Source organism: Azolla caroliniana, unplaced genomic scaffold, assembly GCF_043228905.1.
Source record: "Azolla caroliniana isolate FFs.n. ecotype wild unplaced genomic scaffold, voAzoCaro1.0.p SCAF_20, whole genome shotgun sequence".
Classification (NCBI taxonomy): Eukaryota; Viridiplantae; Streptophyta; class Polypodiopsida; order Salviniales; family Salviniaceae; genus Azolla; species Azolla caroliniana.
The window spans coordinates 14,751,167-14,777,724 of NW_028230455.1; the positions used below are offsets into that span (position 1 = coordinate 14,751,167).

Consider the following 26,558-nt stretch of genomic DNA (forward strand, 5'->3'; position numbering starts at 1 on the left):
GCACGTCCTTCCGCTGACAGGTTGACAAAGTTGCTAGGGATGGAAATACTAAAGCGAGAATGGAAACCATAGTTGGCGAAAAATAGGGTGACCCTAGTTGAACCATGTACCGTATTATTATACGTGAACTCAACCAAGGGTGGGAGGTCAACCCAATCATCTTGTTGGTAGCTAAGCGAGCATCGAAGGTATTGCTCGAGAATTTGGTTCACCCACTCCGTTTCGCCATCGGTTTGAGGATGATAGGACGAAGACAAATTCAACATCTTATGATCTTATAGATAAACAAACATAATAATTATAATAATATATAGTAGTATAGTGGTTAGTGCTAAAAAGTATATATGGAGTGGTTTAGAGGTGGAGTCTCCCATCCCTAAATCTAAGAGCATTTTGTTCCCCTTCCCTTTTGTGACAAAGGAAATAAAAAAGAAGCATGTAATGTTAAAATAGGTGTCTCTTTCCTCTATAAGAGGGGAGGGATAGGGCTTATTCGAGGGTCACCCATTTTTCCTTAGGGGTGTGCCACTAGGGTTTCATTTCTTCTCCTCTTCTTCTTGGGTTAGGGTTTTGTAGCTTCCCTTTCTCCTTATGCCTTCTTTCTCCTTCTTTTTCTTGCATGGTTAGGGTTTGAAAGCTTTTTCTTTCTACTTTTCTATCTTTCATCTCAACATATTAGAGAACCATAGGTTTAGGTTTTTATGTTCCTTATATGAGCGTGTAGGGTTCTTCTTTCTTATGAGTTTTATGGTTGTGAGTTTTTCTTCCACTTGTGAGTTAGGGTTTGGGTTTGGGTTCCTTAAACAACGACTTCTTCAACATCTAGATGGTGGTAAACTTGGTGGCTAGTTGCAAAAGGGAGGTTGTAGTGGCACGAGAGCTACTCCGAATCGAGGCAACATAGCTGTTGGAAGTAGTCGAGCTCGGAGCCCACTAGACTCGCCTTCATAAAATTATTTTCAGCCACTTATGTGTTGATTAGCCGTTTTTGAATAATGATGAAACTATTTCTATGTAAAAGAATCACCTAAATCGTGGTATCTAACCTAACCGTTGTACAAACCCTAATTTTCGCAACATAAGTCTTGTATATTTTTTTCTACATTTCTCCCTAACCTCGTGTGTATTCTCCTTAAACATTTGCTAATCGTGGTGGCGAATCTCCCACTTTCTCACCACCCCTTCTATCTCCCCGGTCCAAGGCCCTAGCGGTTCCGTTCGAGCGACACACGCATGCGAAACTTTGCGAGATTGGTGAACCCAACGTGAAAGAATTAGGGTTTGTACAATGGTTAGGTTAGATACCACAATTTAGGTGATTCTTTCACATAGAAATAGTTTCATCATTATTCAAAAACTGTTAATCAACACACAAGGGGTTGAAATTAATCTGATGAAGGCGAGTCTAGTGGGCTCGGAGCTCGATTACTTCCGACGGTTATGTTGCCTCGATTCGGAGTAGCTCTCGTGCCACTACAACCTCCCTTCCGCAACCGGCCACCAAGTTGACCGCCATCGAGATGTTGAAGAAATTGTCGTATAAAGAACCCTAACCCTAACCCTAACTCACAAGTGGATGCAAAACTCACAACCCTAAAACTCATGAGAAAGAAGAACCCTACACACTCATAAGGAACATAAACACCCTAAACCTCGGGTTCTCTAATATGTTGAGGAGAAAGATAGAGAAGTAGAAAGAAGAAGCTCTCATACCCTAACCCTACAAGAAAAAGAAGAAGAAAGAGAGGCTACAAAACCCTAATTCCTCTAGTATGTTGAGGAGAAAAGAAGAAGCTTTGTGACCCTTAGAAGGAAAAGAAGAAGGAGAAAGGGAGGCTACAAAACCCTAACCCAAGAAGAAGATGAGAAGAAGATGAAACCTAGTGCTACACCCCTAAGACAAAATGGGTGACCCTCGAATAAACCCTATCCCTCCCCTCTTATAGAGGAAAGAGACGCCTATTTTAACATTACATGCTTCTTTTTTATTTCCTTTGTCACCAAAGGAAGGGGAACAAAATGCTCTTAGGTTTAGGGATGGGAGACTTAAACTCTAAACCACTCCATATATACTTTTTAGCACTAACCACTATACTACTATATATTATCATGATTATTATGTTTGTTTATCTAGAAGATCATAAGATGCATGCGGAACCTTGATTTTTCTCATAGTGGCCACGACACCGCCGCCAAAAACGAGAGACAAATTGGGGTTCGTGATTTGAGGGGGCATCATCTAGAACCCCATGAAGCCGCACCGCATTCTTTAAAAATAGATCGGTTGTTGCTTTTGTGGAAATAGTCTTTGAATAAGGGGCAAAATGGGCCATCTTCGTAAATCGATCTACCATGACGAGCATTGTGTCATCCGTGGACAAGAGGCAAGTCAGTGATGAAATCCATGGAAACTGATGCCCAAGGACGGATGGGAATGGGAAATGGTCAGAGCAACCCATATGGCCTATGGTGGACGACTTTGGATCTAGCACAAGTATCATGTGTCTTGATGAATTCCTTGACGAACTTCCATGGTTGAGGCCACCAATATCCTTGTGAGATTAATTCGAGTGTCTTTGTAATGCCAAAATGACCAGCCAAGGGGTCATCATGACACTTTTGGAGAACTTGAGCTCGACATCGGCCCTCCGAAACATATAAGAGTTGGTCTCAGTAAAGCAATCCCCCCTCGAATCTGAAGCAATCAAGGTCTTCCTTGGTCTTCGATTTAGACAGATCAAGAAGACTTTCCTGAATTGCATTGGCAAATTTGTCGGTGGGAAGTGCTATGGTTATCTCTTCAAGCAAGGAGTTTTCATGGAGCATTCATGCGGTGAAGAGCTGGAATTGATCTGGTTTAAGGAAACATTGAGATTGTTGAGCATAGGCATCATCCCTTGGGCTCAACTCAAAATCCGACCGTTGTGAAAGAGCATCAGCCTTCATGTTTTGTGCCCCTGGCCGAAAGACAATTTCAAAGTCATAGTCAGCTAAGAAAGTTGACCAACGGGCCTACCGCCGTTTCAGAGTATGGGTTGTTGAGAAATACAATAAATTTTTATGATCTGTTAATATCTATGAGATATTGTTCTGATGATCGCTTCCAATAGTAACTTCGTCATCTCAGTTTTCTTTGCCAACGGATTTCATGTTGTCAGTGTAGAATCTCCGGAGCACCTTTGTCACGTATTTTTCTTGTGACAACCATAGTAACTTCTTTGTCCTGTCCTAGACAATGTGCATTCTCAAGATTTGTTTTGTGGGATCCATATCCTTAGCATGGTCTATCAATGTTTAATGATTTGGTTCAACGTTATAAACAATAGATTTCAGATGATACTATACTTGTACTTTGAAACTAAAGACAATAGAAGCTCTCATAGAATGATGCCAATCATTATTCGACATTTATTATGCGGATTCATATAAATGTTGGTACTTAACCATATTATTGCTCATCGAGCTTGCACATTTAAATATATAGATGAAATTTCCCCTGTGACCTTTGGCGATGCTTCATGATTTGATTCCAAAACAATGGCCTCACGCAACTCATTACAAACATTATACATTGTAGGTCTCTTTATCCCCTCATGTTGGACACACGCCATGGCAATCTCTGCTACTTTCCACATAGATGACAAATTATATTCATCTTTAAGTCGTTTATCAACAACTTCTTGTATCATTCCTTGTTCAAGTGAGGGTCTTACCTGTGCAATTAAAAATACATTCAAGCTATTTCCTAACTTTCCATTGACAATATTATATTGTTTTAAACAGTTTGCAATGATCATACCCATTCAGCAATGTGGACGTCTACATTTGTTAGGTTTGCATCTTTGGATACTACAGGCATTTTTCCACATATAGCTTCAAGAATAACGACCCCAAAGCTATATATATCGACCTTCTTTGTCAATCTTAATGTCGAAGTATACCTATGTTTAAACAAAAAAAAAAGAATATAAAAATGCAAAAACACATACCTTAATGCTTCTACGGAATTATGATTTTTTTAAGATTCTTATCAAGAGTTTTTTCTTAAAATATTTGTTGTATACACTTAGGAACTTAGGAACTTAAACACTTACTCGGGATCTAAATATCCCAAAGTACCAACTATCCTTGTTGTATTACTAGCATCATTGGATGTGAGTTTCGATATCCCAAAATCAGACATCTTCCCTTCGAGATTACTAGATAATAAAATATTGCTAGTCTTTACATCTCTGTGAATGATATTACATCCATCATGTAGATACGTAAGTCCTACAGTAAAAAAACATTGTTTTAACTCCAAATATGAAAACCAATGATATAAAAATGTATATTATAACTTTCATTACCTTCTGCGGCATCACATAAAATTTGTAATCGTTGAGGCCACGTCAAAATTCTTGATGCTTTTCTCCCTTTGTTAATGATCAAAGAGGAAAATGTTTCATAATGTACAAAGAACCTTAATAAAGTGATTATATGATGCACTTGATTTGTTTGTTAAGTGTAGTTTGGGCATCCTAGTTGTGTGGTAGATCGAACACAATTTTTGGTTCATTCTAAGATTGTACCTATCCTTTCATTATAATGTGAACAATATCTTGTAATTCCTAGTATGGTAGGATCAATCTAAAACATTTTAGGATGAAATGTGGGAATTTCAAGGATTAAATTTAATTATAGAGTGACAAACATAAATAATGAATAATATGTTATCTTACTTGAAAGGGCATCATGAAGTGAACCATTTGACATGAACTCATAAACCAACATGAGTGATCTCTCAATAGAATAACCCACAAATCCAACTAGGTTCTTGTGGTGAACACGAGAGAGAAGACTAACCTACCCAAATATCAGTTTAAAACAATTGTATTATCAACATAAAATCATATGATAAAATTTGAAACTAATAGATAAGTTATCTAATGTATTGTTGATCATGATTGTAGGTGAAAAATATTTAAACGTTATGAATTAATGTGGAACTGAGAAAGGACATATAGGCAAATCAAAGACACATAGATTTTATTTAATTTATTTTTCTAAATTCTAACTGTCGGCGTAAATAAATACTTTGGTGTAGAGTAGAACCACTCCGACTTCTAGGAAATCTGTCAGCATGAAACTCCAATTGCTTGAGCTCCACTTGTTACTTACTACCTTTTATATTAGTCAACGAGCCTTTGAGATTATGTACAATCTCTGTCCAATCCTAGAAATGATTTGGGCAGGTCCAATGACACATAGATTTGAGTAAAAGAGGGCACAATAATCTTGAATATGAAGGTGTTGAATTAAAGATTCCATGATGATTAAATAAGGTGACAATTCAAGATCATTATAGGTATGGAAACTACTATAATTTGAGTCTGATTAATGTATAGTTTATTACTTACCTATTGTAGTGGTTGTAAGAGCATATGTTAATCACATTAAAATTATCTAATCCTTTTCCATTGCGTGCATGTATTGCAACTATTGATGTTGGCAAACTTGGCACTATCTCCTTAACACATTAACGTAATTAAGGAACAACACATGATGGCCATGATGATTTGTTGGAGGCATCTCAAAAACGATCATATGTGTAGGCAACAAGTGGTAGATTAACATCTTAATGTCACATGGATATACTATCAAATCTCATGCATGCCATTCAACTGTGTAACTACTTGCAAAGGACTCAACGTTCAAAGGATTTCCTCATCATAGATATGAGATCAACCATCTCTTCTGGCTTGGAAGAACAATGACTATTATTATTTACTCTAATATAGCAACATAGGTGACCAATCCTCTTTTCTTTGTGTAGTAGTGCTACGGAAAGAATTACAAATAAGTTATATGATTGTGGCTCTTAGCTATGATTTATTGTGAATTATAATAACCTTACTCAGATTTCCATTTATAACCTATGGTAACTTTAGATTTCATTCAATATATAAGAGCATTATCTAATACAATCCTTAATTAAGATAAGTTGTATACTAGGTATAGTTTAAAAAAACTTCATATATTTAACAAACCTCTAGTGTCTATTTGAAAGGCAAGTGAGAAAGTGTGGATCAATCCAATGGTATGTTCTACTTTCATGTGCATGAGTGTTGGATGCCATAAATTCTCTATTGCGGTGTTATTGAGGTAGTATCCATTGAGCACTCTCTTTATAGTCCTACAGGTGCGAATTGAGGAGTTTCCAATCCAATTTCTTGAAAGGTCTAAGCCATGACAATCCACTAAAATACTCTCTTGCCAATTCTTTGCAAGGCCTAAGCCATGAAAATCCTTGTTTTACTTTCTACACTTATTACATAGTACTAAATGACAATTTACAAAGGTCTTATGCCTTTCCTTCACTTCATTCCGTAAGATAAAAGTTCAATGTGACAACATTATATGTTGTGTACTCTAGTTATAAACCTCACATGTTGCTTGGCCTCATCTAATACATTTTTGGATTCACAAGATTTGGTGGTCCCCCTTGGGGTTGGGTTGTCCCAACCCAAGGTGGGTCCTTCTTTGGGACTGGGACTATCCCCCTTGGTGAGTCCCTATTTAGATTGGGAGTCTATCCCAGTTGGGACAACTTAGGCACACCACAAATGGAGGGTTCCCATAGCTAGCTTAAATGAATTAATTCAGTCTTGGAAGCAACATGATTCTGCATATCGTATTGTTCCCAATCCTGTAACTCATGTTTTGTTGAAGAATTTTACGTTAGGTAACCATTCCCACATTCTGAGATTCACTTTCATTGTCTCCTACTCTCTCATTATCAACTTGGCTCGAGGGAGTGTGTGCCATTTTGCTTTCTCCCTCCCCTTCGATGGTTTTGGGGAGTTGTCCTGACTTAGATCTCAGTTATCTCAACTCCAAGTGGAGGATTGTGGTTTGTCCCGATTTGGGACGGTTGCTTTTACATTACTATGATTTGTGTCCTTATGGATCTCCTAACCATGTTTTCTTGTGGTTTTGAGACCCCCATAATAGTTGGTATTAGAGTAGGAACACCGGTTGGGAAAGGACATGATGCCAAGGAAGGAGGAGGTGATTCAGGAAAGAAAAAGAGGAAGAGATAGAGTGAAGTATTTGAAAATCGGCCACAATCAGGAAGCCACAAAAGCAAAGGAATGAAGTTGAGATTGTGGTGGCACAACTAGGGAAGATCCTAATGAAATGTGCTAGAGTTGTGGATCATCGGCATGGAGAATTACTTAGAGTGGTCTTGGATGTTACCACAAGATTGGGTGGTGGAAGAAAGTAGTGTTTTGGAGGACGACATCGAGGAGTGATACCTTTGACAAAGGATTAGGAGGATTTCAAGCTAGAAGTGCGGAAGCAATTCATACCAACTAATAAGACCTCAATGAGGATGGAGGATTTTCCCTCAATCAATTATGAAATGAGACCCTAAGGAAGAAAGGGATTCTTCTCAAGTGTCAAGAGTACAAATGGACACCACGGTCATGACTGAGATGGAAATGATGGACTTTAGCCAACCAACTAGATCAAGCAAGAGGGGAGCTCAAGATTGAGGAAGAGATCATCCAAGAGGAATGGAATGATAAGGTCGAGATCAAGGTGGAAGTAGAAATGACCAAGTTGGGAGAACAAACGATTGTGTAGCAGAAGGTGTATACATGTGTGTGTGAGAGAGGGAAAGAAAACGGAGATTATACGTCAGAGAAAATAGTAAAAAATTGTATTATCAAGAAAAAATAACAACCAATAGTTACAAAGAGGAGGAGAAGGTGCTTATGTAGTAACCTTATCTCTGTGTTCTCTCACTACCACCACATGTTGGAAAAGAGGTGGAGACTTAACTACCTACTAAATATGTTTCATTGGACTTAACTTCTATGACACTTAGTTTATGATACAAGGATGTGGGATATTCACACACTTGGGTATTCCAAAGTGGTGTTCCAACACTAAGGAAGTTGAGTTTGATTCTCAAAATGCCCCTTCAAATGCAACTTCCAATCATTGAATTGCTGATTCGAACTAGTCTTCAAGTGGGTTCAAGTTGGCTCCAGGTTCGGCTATGGCGACTCTTACTACTCTGTTTGACGGGGTATTGGCCCATTTCTTACCCATTCCTTATTCTATACTCCCCCTCAACCTCAGCTGGTTGGTGGTCCAAAGACCTAGGTTCATCGGCTCCTAGGGCCTTCGAGAAGATGTCAGTTGTTTGCATATTCGTATTGATGTGTTGCAAGTCACATCTCCAACCAAGACACATTCTTCGATGTAATGATAGTAGGGGCTAGGTGGATACAACTCATGTTGTCATAGTAAAGGAGAACCGAATCCTTGATGGGAATGCCCAAATCCTTCAAGATTCTCTCCAGCCACATAGCTTCCATGTGGCAACTGCCACACCTTTGTATTCAGCCTCTGTGTTCGATAGTGCAACTGTTGGCTGCTTCTTATTGATCTACGATATGGCTCCACTACTGAGGGAGAAGACGATCCTGATGTTGATTGTCTATTAGCTCAGTAGACAGACGAGTGAAAATCAGTGTACCCTTCAAAATTCATTGTCCCACTTACATAGCGTAACACTCGCTTAACACACTCCAGGTGAATGTTTCATGGTGTTTTCATAAATTGGCTAAGGAGGCCGATAGTGTAGCTGAGGTTGGATCGAGTAATAGTGTGATAGTGAAGGCTTCCAACTAGCTATTGGTGATAAGTTAGCTCACACTCTTTTGTGCCGAAATCAGCATATAGCTTTATATTTCGATCGAGAGGGGTGACAATGGGCTTACACTTTGTCATCCCAAACTTGAAGAGTAGACTAAGGATATAGTGTCATTGGGAGATCAGAATGCCGCCAGGAGTCTGTATTACTTCTATACCCAAAAAGTAATGTACCTCCTTCCTATCTCTCATTTAGAATTGGCTGGAGAGAAGCTTCTTAATATGATCAATATTTTTTCTATTTGCTCTCCCCCAACAACCAAGTCGTCCACATATATGATGATGAATAGTTGTCCTCTAGAGTTTCTCTAGATGAACAGGCAATTGTCATACTTAGACACTTTGAAGACGATTTGATGAAGATATTAGGTTATATTCAAACGACATGCTCTAGGTGCCTGCTTGAGACCGTAGAGACGCTTTTTGAGTCGATAGAAAATAGTTGGATGCGTACTCGACTTGAATCTAGGTGGTTGTACCATCTACACCTCCTCATCTAATTTGTTTAGGAGAAAGGTGTTCTTGACATCCATCTGATGGAGATGCCATCCTTTTGTTATCGCAAGCATGATCACGATTCAAATGGTAGAAATATTTGCCACCGGGGCAAAGGTCTCTTCGTAATTGACCCCATGTGTTTGTGCATACCCTTTTGCCACAAGCTAGGCTTTATATCGATTGATGGTGCCATCGGCATTGTGCTTCACCTTGTATATCCATTGGCATCAGATTGCCTTCTAGTGGGGTGAAGAGGACACAAGTTCCCATCTCTTGTTTTTGGATAGAGCTTGCATTTCCTTGCTCATAATTTTGACCCATCACATGTCCTTAGTGGCTTCGGAAATATTTTTTGGTTTCCGAACTATTGCCACCTTCATCATGAATGCATTATGATATTCCACATAGTCATCATAGACGAATTGGCTGACCACATTCTTCTCTTGGGTGAACCAATGGAGTTGTTCACCTATCTTCATGGACACTTTTTGGGTTCGTAGTGTCCTCATGATAGGAACATGCAATCCAACATACTCACTCTCGAGTGAGTGAGCAGATTCATTTCCATCTGAGTATTGCTCCCCAGGCATTTTGGCCTTTCATTTGTCCAATTTCAAACTTGGTTGTGACATGTTGTGGTCGTTCGGTGGCTCCTAAGGTGAACTCAATCTAGTTGATATTGGACTCTCCTCTAGTGTGATCATCCTTCTTCAAGTCTTTCTTAAAATCAGTTTCGATTGGATCGGATGGAGCTGAGTCAAATGTGTACCAGGATGCCCATTCATTGAATACAACATCCCTACTCCCTCATACCTCCCTATTGAGGGGATGAAGCACTTATACCCCCTTTGTTCGTGTGAGTACCCCACGAGGATACACATCTCCTACTTTAGATCGAGCTTTTGCCTTTTTTCATCAAGAATATGTATGAATGTGATAAAGCCGAATATCGTTACATGGGATAGGTTTGGCTTCTTTCCATAGATTTTCTCGTGGGGGGTTACATTGTGCACCAATTCATTAGATAGACGTCCACGTTTGCCGCTTCATCCTAGTTCAATTCTCACAAGTTTTTCTTATTCATGATTGCCCTTGCCACCTCCAATAGGTGCCGATTTTTCCTTTTGACTACTTTGTTTTGTTGAGATGTGTGTCGACAGGTAAACTCCCACCGAATTCCTTATTGTCAAAGGTATGTTGTGAAGGCATCAAAGAAATACTCTTTATCTCCATCTGGTTGAAGGTACAGTAACCTCTCATGGATTCTTTGGTTTCTTCCCTTCACTCAAAGCATCCGTGACATCAAAGAAAGGTGGTACCATGGCAGGCATGGGGTGTACCCAGTGTCAACGTTATCAATCATATATACGATGATTGATCGCTTCGCGCATAGAATATACCATATAGCTGATGTTACCCATGAGTGAACAGTGGGTTGGCGTGGTTAAGTGGTCCTTCGGCCCATGGTTGGGTTTAGGGTTTTGACCGATTGCCTTTTCGACTTTGAGTTTAAATTTCAGAAAGTGTGAGAAAACTTCACTCTTTTGCCGCATAGGCAATGTCCAGGTGTGCCTGGAGAAGTCATCAATGAACATCACATAATATCAACAACCGTTGAATGTTGTCATTTGGGTTTGTCCCCATACATCTGAATGTATTACATCCACGACCCCTTTGCTCATGATTCATTCTTATTGAAATAGTTGTCAATGTTGTTTTCCGAGTCATTAGGCTTTGCATGTACCTGTAATCTCCTTTTCGGTAAACGTCAAGAGTCCAACGATGAGTCCTTTTGATTGCATTCCTTTGAGTTTCTAGATATTGTTGTGGCCGATCCTTTTGTGGCACAACTCTATGTTGTTGTTGGATCTATGATCCTTGGCAAACATTGCCGATTTCATCTCGTGAGAATTGAGAATGAACATGTAACCTTCTCTTTGATCATGATCGATAAGTTAGCCTTCCTTTTCGATGAAGCACCCTCCGTAGTTGAAGTGAACTTGCATGCCCTGTTCCACAATCTAGTTGACAAAAACAAGATTCTTCATGATTGTCAAAACATACATGATGTTCTTGATGTAGGTTTGGTTTCCCTCTTCGCCGAATGGGACATTACTAACATGTTGAATGGGGGGAATCGTGTCATCCCTAGTTTCCACATAGCCGGGTCGACAAACCAGTGTTGTAGTTCTCGGAATCAATGTTCATGAGACGTCATGTAATTGGATGCACCCGAGTCGACAAATCATACATTTTCTGAGTTGGTAGTGCTTTTCAAGCATGATGTGATCATCAAGTTTGCTCTACGCCACATCATGAACATTCCACCATGATCATCGTAGTTAGTGAGTTGTCGGCTTATGAAGACTGATTCACTTCTCTTCTTCCGACACTCTGCCTTGTAATGGTCAAATTTGCCATACTATCAACACTAGATGGAGTTGTTTTGTCGGCTTGGTTCGGCATGATTGCTCCCCCTTTCACCAGACATTCCACCTCACGTGGTTGCAACATCTTGCCGATACTAGAAACTTTGCTTGCGGGGTTGTTCCTAGTTGTGTTAGCCTTTGCCATGTCATCCTCTTCTACCTGACTTTGTCCCTTCCTCCATCCATCCGAGTTTGAATACAACATGTGTCCTTGCACATTTTTCCTTGTTTTGACGCGATTCTCTTCGACCAGCAACAGAGACTACAGATCGAAGGAGGGAGGATTCTCCCTCACGAGAACGACCGACCTTATTGCGCCAAAATGGGGCATTGAGGCATATCTAAACCATTTCATCGTTGTCAATGTTGACATTGATTGACCCGAGAGAGTCACACAACTCCATCTTCAAGGTGTAGGTATCAATTGACATATCCCTTTATTGAATGTTCTTCAACTGTTGATGGAGTTTAAGCTTTCGTGCAGTCCTGTTGTCCGCGAATATCTTCTTAAGATTCCCCCATGTTTCCGTCGGCGTTTTGGCCTCTCGGATGTAGTTGAGCATGTCATCATGAATATATGATGCTAGGTAGTACAACACATAGCTTGCCGCTTGCTCCCATGATGGGTAGTCGACATGTTTTGGGTTGGGTTGATTTTCCTGAGCTCTTATGATGTAACCCAATATCCTTGGCTGACAAGGTATTGGTGCATCTTATACTCCCAAGATGCGAAGTTTTTTCTATCGAGTTTCTGGGTAGGAAGAGGACTTCCCATCTAAGTACTAATGATAACTAATTTGTTTGTAGCAAGTTTTCTTCTTCTTCTTCTTCTCTGTGACTTGTGAGCTTGATATGACTCAAGTGTCACAAACAGGTGGAATGAGGCTAAGTACTAAGAGAGAGCGAGAGCATAAGCAAGATCACAAGATTGTCAAGGACAAGTAAACAAGGCTCATTATTAAGAGATAGCGAGAGAAAACCTTACCAATTGAGCTACATCCATCTATGGCATCAAGCTCCATGGGATCTAGGTAAGTGTGTTGTCCCTAAGTTGTCCCAATTGGGACACAATCCCAATCTGAATTGGGGCTCTCCAAGGTATCCAATCCTAGTCCAAAAGAAGGTGCCACCTTGGGTTGGCACAGACAAGTTCCAAGGGGAACCACCCAACAACTAGGCCAACATCTAGCCACCCCAAAGGCTAGTCCCAATCGTCATATTTGGCCTATATAAGGAGGATTAATCCTCATTTGCAACCATTCCCATATTTCGAGATTCACTCTCTCCTATTCTCACATGCTCTTCTTAGATTGAAGGATCGTGTACCATTTTGTTTTCACTGTGTCCGTTCGTGGTTTTAGGAGTTGTCCCGATTCCCGACTTAGTTCCAACTTGTCCCAACTCCGAATCAAGATTTGGTTTTGTCCCAATTTTGGAGTTTTGCAAGCTTTTGTATTCATAATGATATATAACTATGATATGTGTCCTAATGGGTGTCCCAACCATTTGTTTTTGTGGTTTTGAGACCTAATAAATCTAGGGGCATAATGACATCCCTCTAACAACATTGCATGCAAGAATCTTGAGTCCTGTAGTTCTATTAAAATATAATAAATACACCTATAAATAAAAGGGATGAAATACCTCATTGAGAAATTCTTGTAATCCTTCTTGTGAGGGGTGTGAAATAATTTTAACTGCTACATCTAAACCATTTGGAAGGTTTCCCTTATACACCTTTCCAGAACCACCTTGACCAAGCACGGCTGAGAAATTATCCGTTGCAATTGACATCTCTTGATATGTGAATTGTTGGGCAATATAGGTAGCGTCAATGATGTCTTCTTTCTTAATTAGTACTTTCTCATCAACATTAACTACACATAGAATAAAACATTGTTAACTTCCATTCAAAAGTTGAAATTTAAAATCATTAAAATCCATGATAAACATATTAATCCTAGATGTGAATGATGAACCATTTCCAATTGGTATAAAAAAGACCTAAAGGCAAAAGAAAACCTCCCAATTATTGAGGATATTATAACATACCATGAGGATCTTCGTACTTATATGTTGTAGTTTGCACTAGTTCATTTTCAATTGTGACATTTTCTCGATTCTTTCTCCGTTTAACAATGCATAGAATTGCTGCTATAATGATAAGAACAAATAGTACGACCCCAACACTTGCTCCAATGATTAGACCAATCTTGGGCTTTGTTGAGGATTGGCAATTACCATTGTTTGAATTACATAAAAGGTTATTTCCTTCATATCTATAAATCCATCATTTCAAAATATATGTTAATGCATTATGTGTATTATAATGACTTCAAATTTGAAATTTAATAAAGCATACATCTTGACATATATATTATTTGATTTTGTCTCTATATAGATCTATTTATATTATATAATTTTCTGATTTCGTTTTGCTATATATACACATTTGATTTATAATACACCAATTTAATTCAGAGTACTAAGATTAATAACAACTTGGGCATTATGTAACAGTATCTCATAATACTATGAATTTCCGTGTTAAATACTATGAATGACTTTGTTGAATTGATACTCATGACCATTGTCTTCTTTCCTCTACTGATTAACCACACAGACAAACATTTCGCCGACTTAAGTTTATAAGGTATCATGGAGCTATTCATCCTACCTAAAACATATGATGGTGTGGTCATAGCAATGACCACTTAAATGAAAATTTCCCCTATTTCCATTGAATTTCTCCACATTGCTCCAACAAGAAGAGATTTGGCCGTAATTTTATCAAAACACAAACATAGAAAAGGATGGTGAATATTGTGCAGCTTTAGGTGGCCATGTTATAGAGAAGTTTGAATAGGGAAAGATGTAGCATACAAGTTCTTAAGATTGTTTTGTTTTGTAGGGCTTCTGTAACTTAAATTCCAAAGGATGATAGATCCAAGCTTGATGACAAGTGCGAACCATTTATCTTCTTGAGATATGGTGATGAAGAGTTTATTTATAGATTATGTGATGATGAGGCTAAACTAGTTATCAAAGGGAACGATGTTGTATTCCTTGAGGGTCAAGCCTTAGTAATGAGTTGATTGAGATACCAAATTTCACTCGTGATTTCTCATTAACCATAGATTAAGCCCCTTGAATAGTAATTTAGGGCCGTAGAGAAGATGTACATAACAAGTATGATGACTTACTTGATGAAAATAAGTGAATGACTCATAATCAGATTTCACCTCTATAGGGTCATGATATTACTCAAGATCAAGCCCAAGAGGAAGAGTTCAAAATAACTATCAAAGGCAAACTTCTAGATATAGTGTACACAAATATGTTACGCTCATAAACAAGGAAGACCTAGAGAGCTTCATCAAAGCTATTACAAATGATATTGATGAAAATAAGTGAATGACACATAATCAGAATTCGGTTCTATAGAGTCATGATATTACTCAAGATCAAGCCCAAGACAAAGAGTTCAAAATGACTATCAAAGGCAAACTTCTAGATATAGTTTACAGAAATATGGTATGCTCATAAACAGGGAAGCCATATAGAGCTTCATCAAAACTATTACAAATGATATGAGACAGAAATAGTTGAAGGGCATGACTAATGAAATATTTCAAATATAATCACACCTACAACATTGTAAAAGAATGCTTATACAATCTAAAACAAGTTGTGCACAATTGGTACAAGAGATGTTTGACTATTTCATGTTAGCTCAAAATAACTATGTATTCTCCAAGAAGTTCTTTGATGGTGAATCGTGATCTCATAACTCAACTCTTGTATGTAGTTGATACATTTATTGTTGGTCATGATATCAACAAGATCAAGAATTTGAAGACAAAGTTTGGTAGGTCGTTTTTCACAGGCACTAGGGACTGAACACTAGAGCAAACAAGACACTTTGGCCATCTCAAGAGAAATATAGTAAGAAGGTTCTTCATATATTCAACATGGGTAAGTGTAAGGCGGTCAAGACATAACTTCTAGGTCACATTTAACTCAGTTCTGAATATTGCCTTACCAGAGAGAAAAAACAAAACGATTTAACCTATAAATTAAATTTTTGCGTACAGTAGAGAAAGAAAATTGCAAACCTATAAATTCTATTTGAAATATTGAAGATGCATTTCTAGTGTTTCCTTTAAATTTCGTAATAAGAAAACTTTGTTATATAGGTACACTGATGCTGACATGACTAGTGACAATGACCCTTGAAAATCCATATATGGGTACATTAATGATATTCATTAGGGAAGAATTGTCTTTTCACAATCGAGACCTTAAAAATAATTAGTATTATCCATAATAGAGGTAGAATGAACCATACGTATCATACATGCATTCGCATTCCAGAATGATTCAATCAAATATGTATGGCAAATCATCTCAAAGTTGGATTGGATTGACTAGAGTCTATATTATATATTGATTCACTCTCAACCCCAATAAGTGGACTCTAATCCATTGTGAACCACCAACATAAGTATGGTTGCAAATTTGCATTGTATCACGTGCATACCTTTGGGATGCTTCTTAAGAATCAAGACATCTCTAGCTAATTGGATTGGACCCATTTTGGATTGAATGAGATAAAATGCTTAAAATAGATAGAGTAGTTAACCTAACATCCACAATTAAGACATTGTCATTGTTAATTAATTTACATAGGAGCAAGTACTTATCGAGCAACAACTTCTTAATTTAAGATGCTTCCATATTTCTACTTATTCCCCATAGCCTGGGATGTTTTCTTTGATTTTAATATATATTATATCTTTCAACGTGTTTTTCGGGTTTATTAACAAGTCTCCAAGGTAGTACTTCTTTCCTTTATTTTTATTTTTTCTTGAATTGTTTCGATCAGGGCTTCTTAGCATCATGGAGTAATCACTATGTGTTCTTTGTGTTTCAATCACATAGAAACCAAACTTAGCATCATGGAGTAATCAATATGTGTTCTTTGTGTTTCAATCACATAGAAACCAAACTATGGAAGCAAATGGTTATTAACTATATGTTTATCCACACATTATTGTATCGAATTGTAGATATTTATATGAATTAGCATACCTGAAAACTAGACCTTTCTTTTGTAGGAGTGCTTGGGGTATCGTCCCACTAAAGTTGTTGTTTGCTAAGTTGCTAGAATATCATGTAAACATATCAAACTTCTGTTCAAAATGTTTATACCAAATCATTCATGAGATGCTTACAGGTATGTTAGCTTTGGCAAATTTGAAAGCGAATCAGGAATTGTTCCGGTCAATTTGTTATTGCTTAAATCCCTGCAATACATTAAAGGTGTGATGACATGAATGTAAATCAGTGAAAATCTAATTCATGTGTAGCTATGCAAAATCACTTAAATAGTCTATTTAGTTTTAAAAAAATGAAAGAGAACTAGTCATACACGGTGTAATTTTTTTCCAAAATGAAGCTACTTTCCCATTAGTTAGGAAGAGATACACAGTGTAATTGTTTTACTTGAAGGACTCAAGATGATCCTATTAATATGTCATAGATATGTTTAGTAAACGCATGAGGGTTTATAAAAGAAAATGACCTTGTTATTTTGGAAAGCAAAATTGTTGTTTTCCATATCTATTCATATACATTGATACATTCATATATATTGTTGACACATTCATACATATTGTTAGCTAGAGCCAAGATTTTATTACAGAGTGACGAGTTGATCTAGGTTACTGATGCTGCTTGGAATATTCCCCACCAGACTGTAGTTAGATAGCACTCTGCGTGAATATAAAACAAATTAACCCAAAATTAAAGTCAAACACCTATGTCGTTATTGCACAATTTAGAGGGCTGGTGATCTGAGTACACACAGAGATGTTACTCTAGCTGGATGAAGGCTGTCAGAAGAGTTACAATCGATCCAGGGATGCTTATATGTTTGTGGTAAGCATGGGTCGCCAATGAAGTCTCGTAAGGTGGGCAATGTGCTCGTGATGATGTCTTGTATAGCCAACACTATCAGAGCAATGTAAGGGAACAAAATTACACAGAATTAAGGAGATATGGTTGAGTTCCAATATTTACACAGTGGGACTTACGGTCGGTGCTAGAGGTGGGGTTCGTGGCATTAACAGGGTTGTCGAAGAGCTGGAAGACTTCCTCTGCAGCAACGGAAGGAGAGTATGTGGAGTAGGATTTAGCATCAGCTGCGATAACCACATTGTCTACATAGGGCCCCAAGGCCTTATTTGTTGGACTGTAGATCTCGTAAGCTGTGTAGCGGCCGACCTGATTGTAGATGTCGACAGCATCTGCTAAGAAATCCCGATTGATGGTGAGATCGAACACTCGCATTCCGGCAGTGACATTTGGATAGAGCTCAACGAAGCCTAGCACCACAAAATAGTAGTGGCTACCCAGGAGTGTGCTAGTGGTCAATATATCTGATGCTTTGCTTGGGTCGAAAGTGAACGCGGTAGCGTTAGAGACGTAATTGGTTTGCATCACATTCTCTGGATGAAGATCATAAGACTTCTGGCCCACACGTATTGTTTGGCTAGTCGCATCTATATTTGACGCGTCAGTGTCCAATCTCCACCAGAACCTGTCGATGGCGTCGTTCGGATACCTGATGCTCATGAAACAGTAGGTGGTATTGAGGGATTAATTCATCTTCCCAGCTACGGATCGTGTATAATACAAGATACTTACTGACCTTAAGATAAGCGGATCCGACGATAACGCTCCGGAGTCCTCTCGCAGGATGGTCCGCAGCGCATAGTTTGTGTTCATGATCATTTCCACTGGTTTCAATGTAGATGGGAGAGGACGCAACTCCAGAGAGTTTATGAAGGGCACATCGCTGCTGTCGGATGCGGCCGAGAGGCATACTGAGACCGACGACGACCCGCTCTGCGCAGGGATGTACATCTCTTCGAACCACGGAAGTGCCTGAGGAAAGTTAATCACGATCTCGACGCCTTCGTACGTGTCCACGATGACACGGAACCTGATCTGCCCGCTTACAAGGGTGCCGTATAATGCCTTTACACCCATCCAAAAGGAGGCACGGACCAAGTAGTAGGGGCCTCCGATGGTGGGCAGGGTGTAGCAGAACTTGCTCTTGTCCAGGGCCTTACTAATAGGGGGGAAATAGCGCAGAGTGCTATACTGCTTCTGGTCGGCAAAGTAGCCAGGCGGGCTTACAGTAGCGATGGATGCCCAATTCCGGATGTCCGGCCAAATCATGGCATCCGGTGCCCATTGGATCCTGCTCACTGCATCTGTGTAGTTTCCCAACTCCGACGACCCACAGTCGATGCTCAAGAACCCTGGCGAAATTCAAAATATCGGCATAGCCAAAAACCAAGAAACCACATACAGATCCATTAATCGGAAGGAGACTAGTGTATAATTGTATACTGTATATAATTGTATCAAGAAAATCAATGAATACCCACCCGCTTCTTGAGCCATTGCCCAGAGTTTGCCTTGGTGGGTGGCAAGCATGACCATAATTAAGAAAACAGAAATATTCATCCATACACCATTTCTGCCATTTCTGCCATTCCGAAGCCCCTCCATTGTGATGAGGATCGATGATTAGCTACGGATGAGGTGGCGAGGAAAATAAATAGATGTGACTTAATCAAACAACCACAGGTCTAGTTAATCCCACCCAATTATTGATCAAACTTTGGATTCTATGGTTCTAGCTCATTAGGTAGCCATCAGCGTCATCTCTTTATGTGAATTCAACATCAGCCAGCGAGGCGTTGACATAATGATTGTGCGCTGCAAGCTTAACACAGTTCGATTCCAAAGGGACAAATTCGTTAAAACAAATAAGAAATTTGAGACTCAAAAGTAAGTATCATGCAACCAGATTTAAACTATATACATTTGACTTTTTAGAGTACTGCCCCAAAGCACAGACTTTACCTAGTACCTGTGTTAATGCTAGAAGGAATCCGTCTTAGGCTCTTGCTACCTATCTTTTGCTGTTGATTATTATGGGGTAGTTTCACATAGTGAGATCTAGATCCTGACTTTCATTCATCTCTTAATGATGATGGAGAATGACCCCATTATTTTTCTGTGCAAATAATTTCTGTTTTTAATTATGAGCTATATACAAAAATGGAACCACTGTATGGTTAGGGTCAATTCATGAGGAAGTGAAGGCGTAGAGAGCATGACTAAAGAACAGACTCTCTGAACTTTCGTCACTTTTCGATCAAATCCATAGATTGCGGACTTGTGGCCAAGCCTTTAGCAAGTACGGACAAACGCCTCCATCTTATCCGCATTCAGCTAAGACTTTACTAAAGAAAGGTATGGTTTTTTAAATTAGAGTTTTTTTTTGAAGTCAATGCCTGATAGTGGAGAACCATTCCCTGCTAAGGCAGTGAGAGATAGATAGTGAGAAAAGCCAAAAAAGGTAATTCTCAGTATTTATCACTAAGGTATATAAGTTAATAGAAACGAGGGTTTTTAAATAAAATTTTCAGTGTTTTTTTTTTTTTTTTTGTGCTGTCTTGTGTGTGTGTTGATCTCTTGCTTGTCTGTGCAGGAAAAACAGCAGCTCGTTCGTTCCCGTTGCTCCTCCAACAGTGGTATCAGAGCACAGGACTAAGTGAAGACAGTGTGCGTGGTAGAAATCATTCGATTTCTCTGTTTTTGCCCCTCTGCTCTGTTTTTCAAGATTCTTTGAGTAGAGGTAATATCCAGTACTTGCTTCTATAGTAACTCATTTTCGAGCCTATTTTTGGGCGAAATAGACCTTTAAAAGGTATCTTTGCTTATCCAAACCTAGAAACATAGAGGACTCAGCGGTTTCTAGTATATAAAAGAGAGGATTTACACGTTAAATACTTGCATTTCTAGTCTATCTCATTGAAAACCCTATCTTAATGAACACTACTTTTGTTTAATCTCTCTCTCAATCTTATGGTTATGTTTTAATTTTATTTAGTGTTTTATTATTAGTGTTTTGATCCCTCATCTTCCTCTCACTTCCCACTATCTCTTCTAATCCTCGCCTACACCAAGCTTTGTCTACGATTCGGGTGTGCTCAAATTGATCTTGGTGGTCTCGTCTCCCTCTCGACTTGTCTACAACCGACCGATGATTTCACCGTTCCGACCGAACGGTCAACAAAAAATCATGAAGAGATAATAGTATATAAAAGAGAGGATTTACACGTTAAATACTTGCATTTGTTTTCATGCTTGCTCAATTGATGTGAGATTGTGATATTGGAAATTGCGTCTTAGTCACATTCCATTGCAAGTATAGACAAAAGCAAAGATTTTAGTAGAGAAAGATATGGTTTTTCAAATTAGATTAGTTTTTTGAAGTCAATCCCTAATAGTGGAGTGTGGGAAATCGTCTTCATAAGAAAGTAATAAATAATATTAATATTAATTAATTAATTATTTTTCCTGATCTTATTTTCCACACTTCCCCCTAAAAATTTCAAAATTAATACTCACCCGCTTCTTGAGCCATTGCGCAAAGGTTGCCTTGGTGGGTGGTAAGCATGACCATAATTAAGAAAACAGAAATATTCATCCATACACCATTTCTGCCATTCCGAAGCCCCGCCATTGTCATGACGATCGATGATTAGCTACAAATGAGGTGACGAGGAAAATAGATGTGAGTTAATCAAACAACCACAGGCGTAGTTAATCAAACTTTTGATTCTATGGTTCTCGCTCATTGGGAAGCCATCAACGTCATCTCTTTATGTTCAGCATGATCCAACGAGGCGTTGACATAATGATTGTGAATTGTCAGCTTAACACAATTTGATTCCAAAGGACTAATTTGTTAAAACAAATAAGATATTTTAGATTATGAAAAGTTAAAAGCATGCAACCAGAGTTTAGTTATATATATTTGACTTTTTAGAGTAATGCCCCAAAGTACAGACTTTAACTGCCTATGTGAATGCTATATGGAGTCCATCTGTCTTAGGCTCTTCCTACTTATCTTTTGTCTACCTATGTGAATGCTATTTACCTACCTATGTGAATGCTATATGGAATCGATCTCTCTTAGGCTCTTTCTACTTATCCTTGGTGTTGATACCCATACCCACATAAAGCGGACCACCCAAAGAACAGGGATAGGATTGATTTAGTGAGGTTTCCTAGGTAAGAGGTTCAACATTGTACTCCAATGACTCATACTTGTGCCAAGATCAAAATTCCCAAGGATGGTTAGCATGAAATCTAGATCCTTGACTTGCATGAATCTCTTAATTATTATGGGGTAGTTTCACATGTTGAGATCTATATCTTGACTTGCATATATCTCTTAATTATGAGGAAGAAATGAATTGCAAGTATTGTTATGTGTGGGGACCACACTAGGTGGTTTGTTCCCAAGAGGAACCAACAAACTTGTAACTAACTAGGGGTAGAGCCAAGAAATGTGGGAAACCTTATAAAGAGAGGTGCCTACCAAGAGACAAAGGGAGTGGAAATGAGCACATTACATTGGTGGAAATAACGGGCATTTTTAGATCAACCACCGTCGCACACACCCACTGATCATCACACAGAAGCAGCCCATTGATCATCACACACAAGTATCCCACTGATCATCATACAGAGGCAGCCACTGAGCCCACAAGTAACCTGCCGAGAAGACACAAATTCAAGTGAGCATCAACTACACAAAGATGCAGACATCAGATTTCAACAACATAATGAGTATGCAACTAGAGCTCGTGGAACAGAGCTCTCCAAGCAATGCAACCGAGCAAATGCTTCAAACTATGTCAACAATGATGATGCAGGTAAACCACACTAATCAAACAATAATGAATTGGTTAACTAATCAATCACAACACAGAGAAATAGAAGGACTCACGAATTAGACCACGATCATTTTCCGGCCTGCCAACAGAAGACGTATTGGCTTGGCTACATCACTTTGATAATGTCGTCGGCTATCATCAATGGAGTGATGACAAAAAAGCCCTAGAACTACGCATGGTATTGGAAAATGTCACACCAACCTGGTTTATTCAACAACCAGAAGAAGTAAAACAGGGTTTAGGGTCATACATGCGCGAACAACAGGGTTTAGGGCCAATAACGATATAACACAAACACCCCTACAACAATTACGTAACATGCGTCAACAAACACATGAACTAGTAGCACAGTTTGCAGTCAGATTAAAACAACTCTTACTAAGAGTAGATCCAAACATGAAAGAGACTATGAAACTATATTTCTTGCTGCCAAGGCTGAGACATGACATCTATAGGAGAGTAAAAGATCAAGGGCCGACAACCTTCCAAATGGTTGTACAGATTGCCCAACATATATAAGCACTTGATTACATGGAATTGTTGCAGGCACCTACAATGCCACAACAAAACAATTAGAAGCATTAAGTCGAATCCACAGCATGCCCGATGGATATTGACATCCAAAACGCACAAATTAATTCTTAGAAGCAACTTCCAAGTCGAGGCACTTAGGGACGCCCCCGTTGTTTTTACTGCAATAATTATGGTCATGTTAAGAAATATTGCAGGAAATTCGCTGCATCTAGACACCATCAAAACGCACAAATCCAGTTGGCCGATTCCACATCTCTTGCCGACATACAGGAAAACATCAACACGGGACGTTGAAGGAAGAGCAACTCCTGCACTTCCAAGTTGCTACATCTTCCAGTTGAATAGTCTGCTTCAGAATAGCATTTATTCAGAATACATCACATGAAGCATTACTAGATTCAGGTAGCACAATCTCTTCAATTAGTTTAGATATAGCTAATCAATTGCAATTACCAACATCATACTGATTCATGTAATTTTTGGCGACAAGCAAAAACTCTATAAATCATTCACACACGCACATTGCACTTTCACACAAGCACAACATACTTTCGTCCATTCATTCTATGTCCTGCCAAAACAACTCTTTCCTTTAACATTAGGATGTGATTGGTTTGTTAAGCATGGGGCCCAATTGCATTTTGACACACAGACATTAGTTCTTCCACATCTTAGGCCTTTCACCACAATTCCCCTTCTTAACACACCTCATACTAGCACACAGATCATGCATACTCAAATCCAAATAGAGCCAGCACAATCACGTTTAGCCGATCTCCATCGCCTACTCGGGAAGTTCTCGAAAATGTTTATGAAGATAGAAAAAACAACTCAAGCAACTTTACAAGTGCAACATGCCATACCCACAATAGACTCTCCTCCGATGCGAATGGCAACTAGAAGGCGGTCAACACTTGATCATCAACGGATAAACACTGCAGTCCAAGAAATGCTCCAAAAGGATATTTTTGAGTCGTCTAGGAGTGAATGGGTATGAGCACCTCACCTGGTCAAAAAAGATGAATGTACATTCAGATTTTGCATTGATTTCAGATTACTAAATAAAATTACAAAGCATGACAGATATCCATTACCACGCATCGACGATTTAATCAACCAACTCGGTAAGTCAAGATACTTTACATCCTTGGATCTGGCTTCAAGGTACTGGCAAATACCCCTACGACTTGAAGATAAACACAAGACAACTTTTAGAACACAGCATGGCTTATACCGATTTAAGAGAATGCCCTTCGGATTATCAGATGCAGGCAACACATTCCAACGAATGGTGAACACCATTTTTCAAGTCCTAATCCATAAAGGAGTCATACTGGTCTATCTTGACGATATATTGATACACACTGCTCACTGGTCGCAACATATTCAAGTTCTACAAGAAGTCCTTCTACACATCCAAAAATATAACCTATAACTACAATTTAAGAAGTGCAAATGGGGAGCAACGGAATTACGATTTTTAAGATTCATGATATCCTCAAAAGTCATCCAACTCGACCCTACTAAGATACGAGCCATTGCTAATTATCCAACGCCAAGCAGCATCAAGTCCCTACAAAGCTTCCTTGGCCTTGTGAACTTTTCACTACGGTTTATTCCTAACCTAGCCATGGTCACAACTCCCTTAAGATTACTATTGAAAAAAGGATCAAAATATCAGTGGTCAGCAGATTGTACACAAAGTTTTGAGAAACTCAAAAGATTAATCAAGGATGCTGGAACCTTGGCATTCCCAGACTTTAGCAGAGTCTTCCGCCTTCAAACAGATGCTTCCAATTATGGAATAGGTGTTGTGCTCCTGCAACAAGATGACAATGACGACTGGCAACCGATAGCATACATCAGTAGAGCATTGAAGAAATCAGAACAAAACTACTCTACGACAGAAAAAGAGTTCTTGGCAATTGTTTGGGCATTCCAGAAGTTCCACCCTTACCTGCCTGGAACATCCATTCAAGTAGAAACAGATCACTAGCCATTGGTATCACTCATCCAAAAAACTCACCCACCGGGAAGACTACTATGATGGGCTCTCGCTTTGCAAGAATACAGTTTTACAATGATTTATCGGAGAGGAGCATCCAACACAGTTGCTGATGCTTTATCTCGGATGGAGTACCATGCCGCACAATGGGCGGAGGATGCCAATGACCTCCCATTTCAGCCACAGCAAATAGCACAAATGTAACAGCAAGACCCTGTGATCAAGGACCTCATCCTACAAATACAGAATAGCCATGACAAGCAGGTATACCGTCATTTTGTTTTAATTGACAACATACTCCATTTTATTAGTCATTTCGGTTTCCATAAGCTCCTCCATCGCATTCGTTCAATGTATTATCTCTACATTCCTACAAGCATGCCCCACATGTCAGACCGTAAAAACCCCACAGTCCACATACGGCACCTTGACACCCATTGAATTCAAGGAACCTTTTGAGTGGTGGGATGGGACCTCATGGGCCTGTTTCCAACATCAATACAAGGAAACAAATATATTTTGGTAATAACAGAATACTTGACACGTTGGTGCGAAGTTGTTGCCTTACCGGATGCAACAACAAATACGGTCGCCAACGCCCTTCTACAAAGGGTGATTTTTCCTCACGGATGCCCTCACCAAATTCTTTCAGATCAAGGATCACAGTTCCGAAGCGAAGTGATGCAAGTTCTCACGTAGAGTTTGGGAATAAAGCAGTTGTTTGCATCTTATCATATCATCCCCAGACTAACGGCCTTAGAGCGAATGAATAAAACCATTAAACAGATAATTGCAGCCTATGTTGATCCTTTACATCAATCATGGGATCAAGTATTGCCATTCGTGGTACACGCATACAATACCTCGGTACAAGAATCCACGAAGATGAGTCCATTCAGGGCATTGTATGGCCGCGATCCTCATCTCCCACTAGACCCACACACCATAAAAGTCAACCCACATCATAGTGATGCCACTTCGTGGTGATTATACCTACAATCAAAGATGCCTCTTCTCCGACGAGCCATTCAATATAATTTGAGTAAAGACCAACAACGACAAAAGAAGTATTTCGACAAATCACATAGGCCAACCACACTCAACATCGATGAATATGTTAGAGTCTATTACCGGGTACGGAAAAAGGGTCATTGTGAATCATTCATGCATAGATGGTTAGGACCATAGATCATATCGCACATAGGCTCGAACACATACTGGTTGCGTCAAGTTGATAAATCAACGGAAATAGTCACACATGTCTCATGGATTAGGCGCATACATCCCCCACTTGAGAATCTCCACCCCGACGACACCAGAGAAGACTCCACGGGTGTGTCGCAGCCATCGACACACCTGGATATATCCACAATCGATGACTCCACAGGTCTGTCGCAACCATCGACACACCTGGATGTATCCACAGTCGAGGTGCAAGCGCATCCTTCACTCCGCATCAGACCATAGCCACCCACAATCGTGACACCATCGATAGTGTCACAATCAACATCCCTGATAGGCATTGCACAGTGACATTAGTAGTCCAAAACCCTCACTGCA

General features: G+C 39.3%; 1 protein-coding gene across 1 annotated transcript; it reads right to left on the reverse strand.

The window, feature by feature from the left end:
• Positions 1-3,271: 3,271 nt before the first annotated feature.
• LOC147851193 (putative leucine-rich repeat receptor-like serine/threonine-protein kinase At2g04300) lies at positions 3,272-19,210 on the reverse strand. Its single transcript, XM_087335797.1, has 14 exons — positions 19,091-19,210; positions 18,346-18,961; positions 17,729-18,258; positions 17,499-17,645; positions 17,336-17,405; positions 16,868-16,939; positions 16,725-16,796; positions 13,686-13,912; positions 13,278-13,510; positions 4,722-4,845; positions 4,350-4,415; positions 4,095-4,272; positions 3,800-3,941; positions 3,272-3,713 (listed from the first exon to the last, which is right to left on the reverse strand). The coding sequence occupies exons 1-14, from the start codon at positions 19,167-19,169 to the stop codon at positions 3,456-3,458; spliced, it is 2,814 nt and encodes a 937-aa protein (XP_087191923.1). The 5' UTR covers positions 19,170-19,210; the 3' UTR covers positions 3,272-3,455.
• Between the last annotated feature and the right edge of the window lie 7,348 nt (positions 19,211-26,558).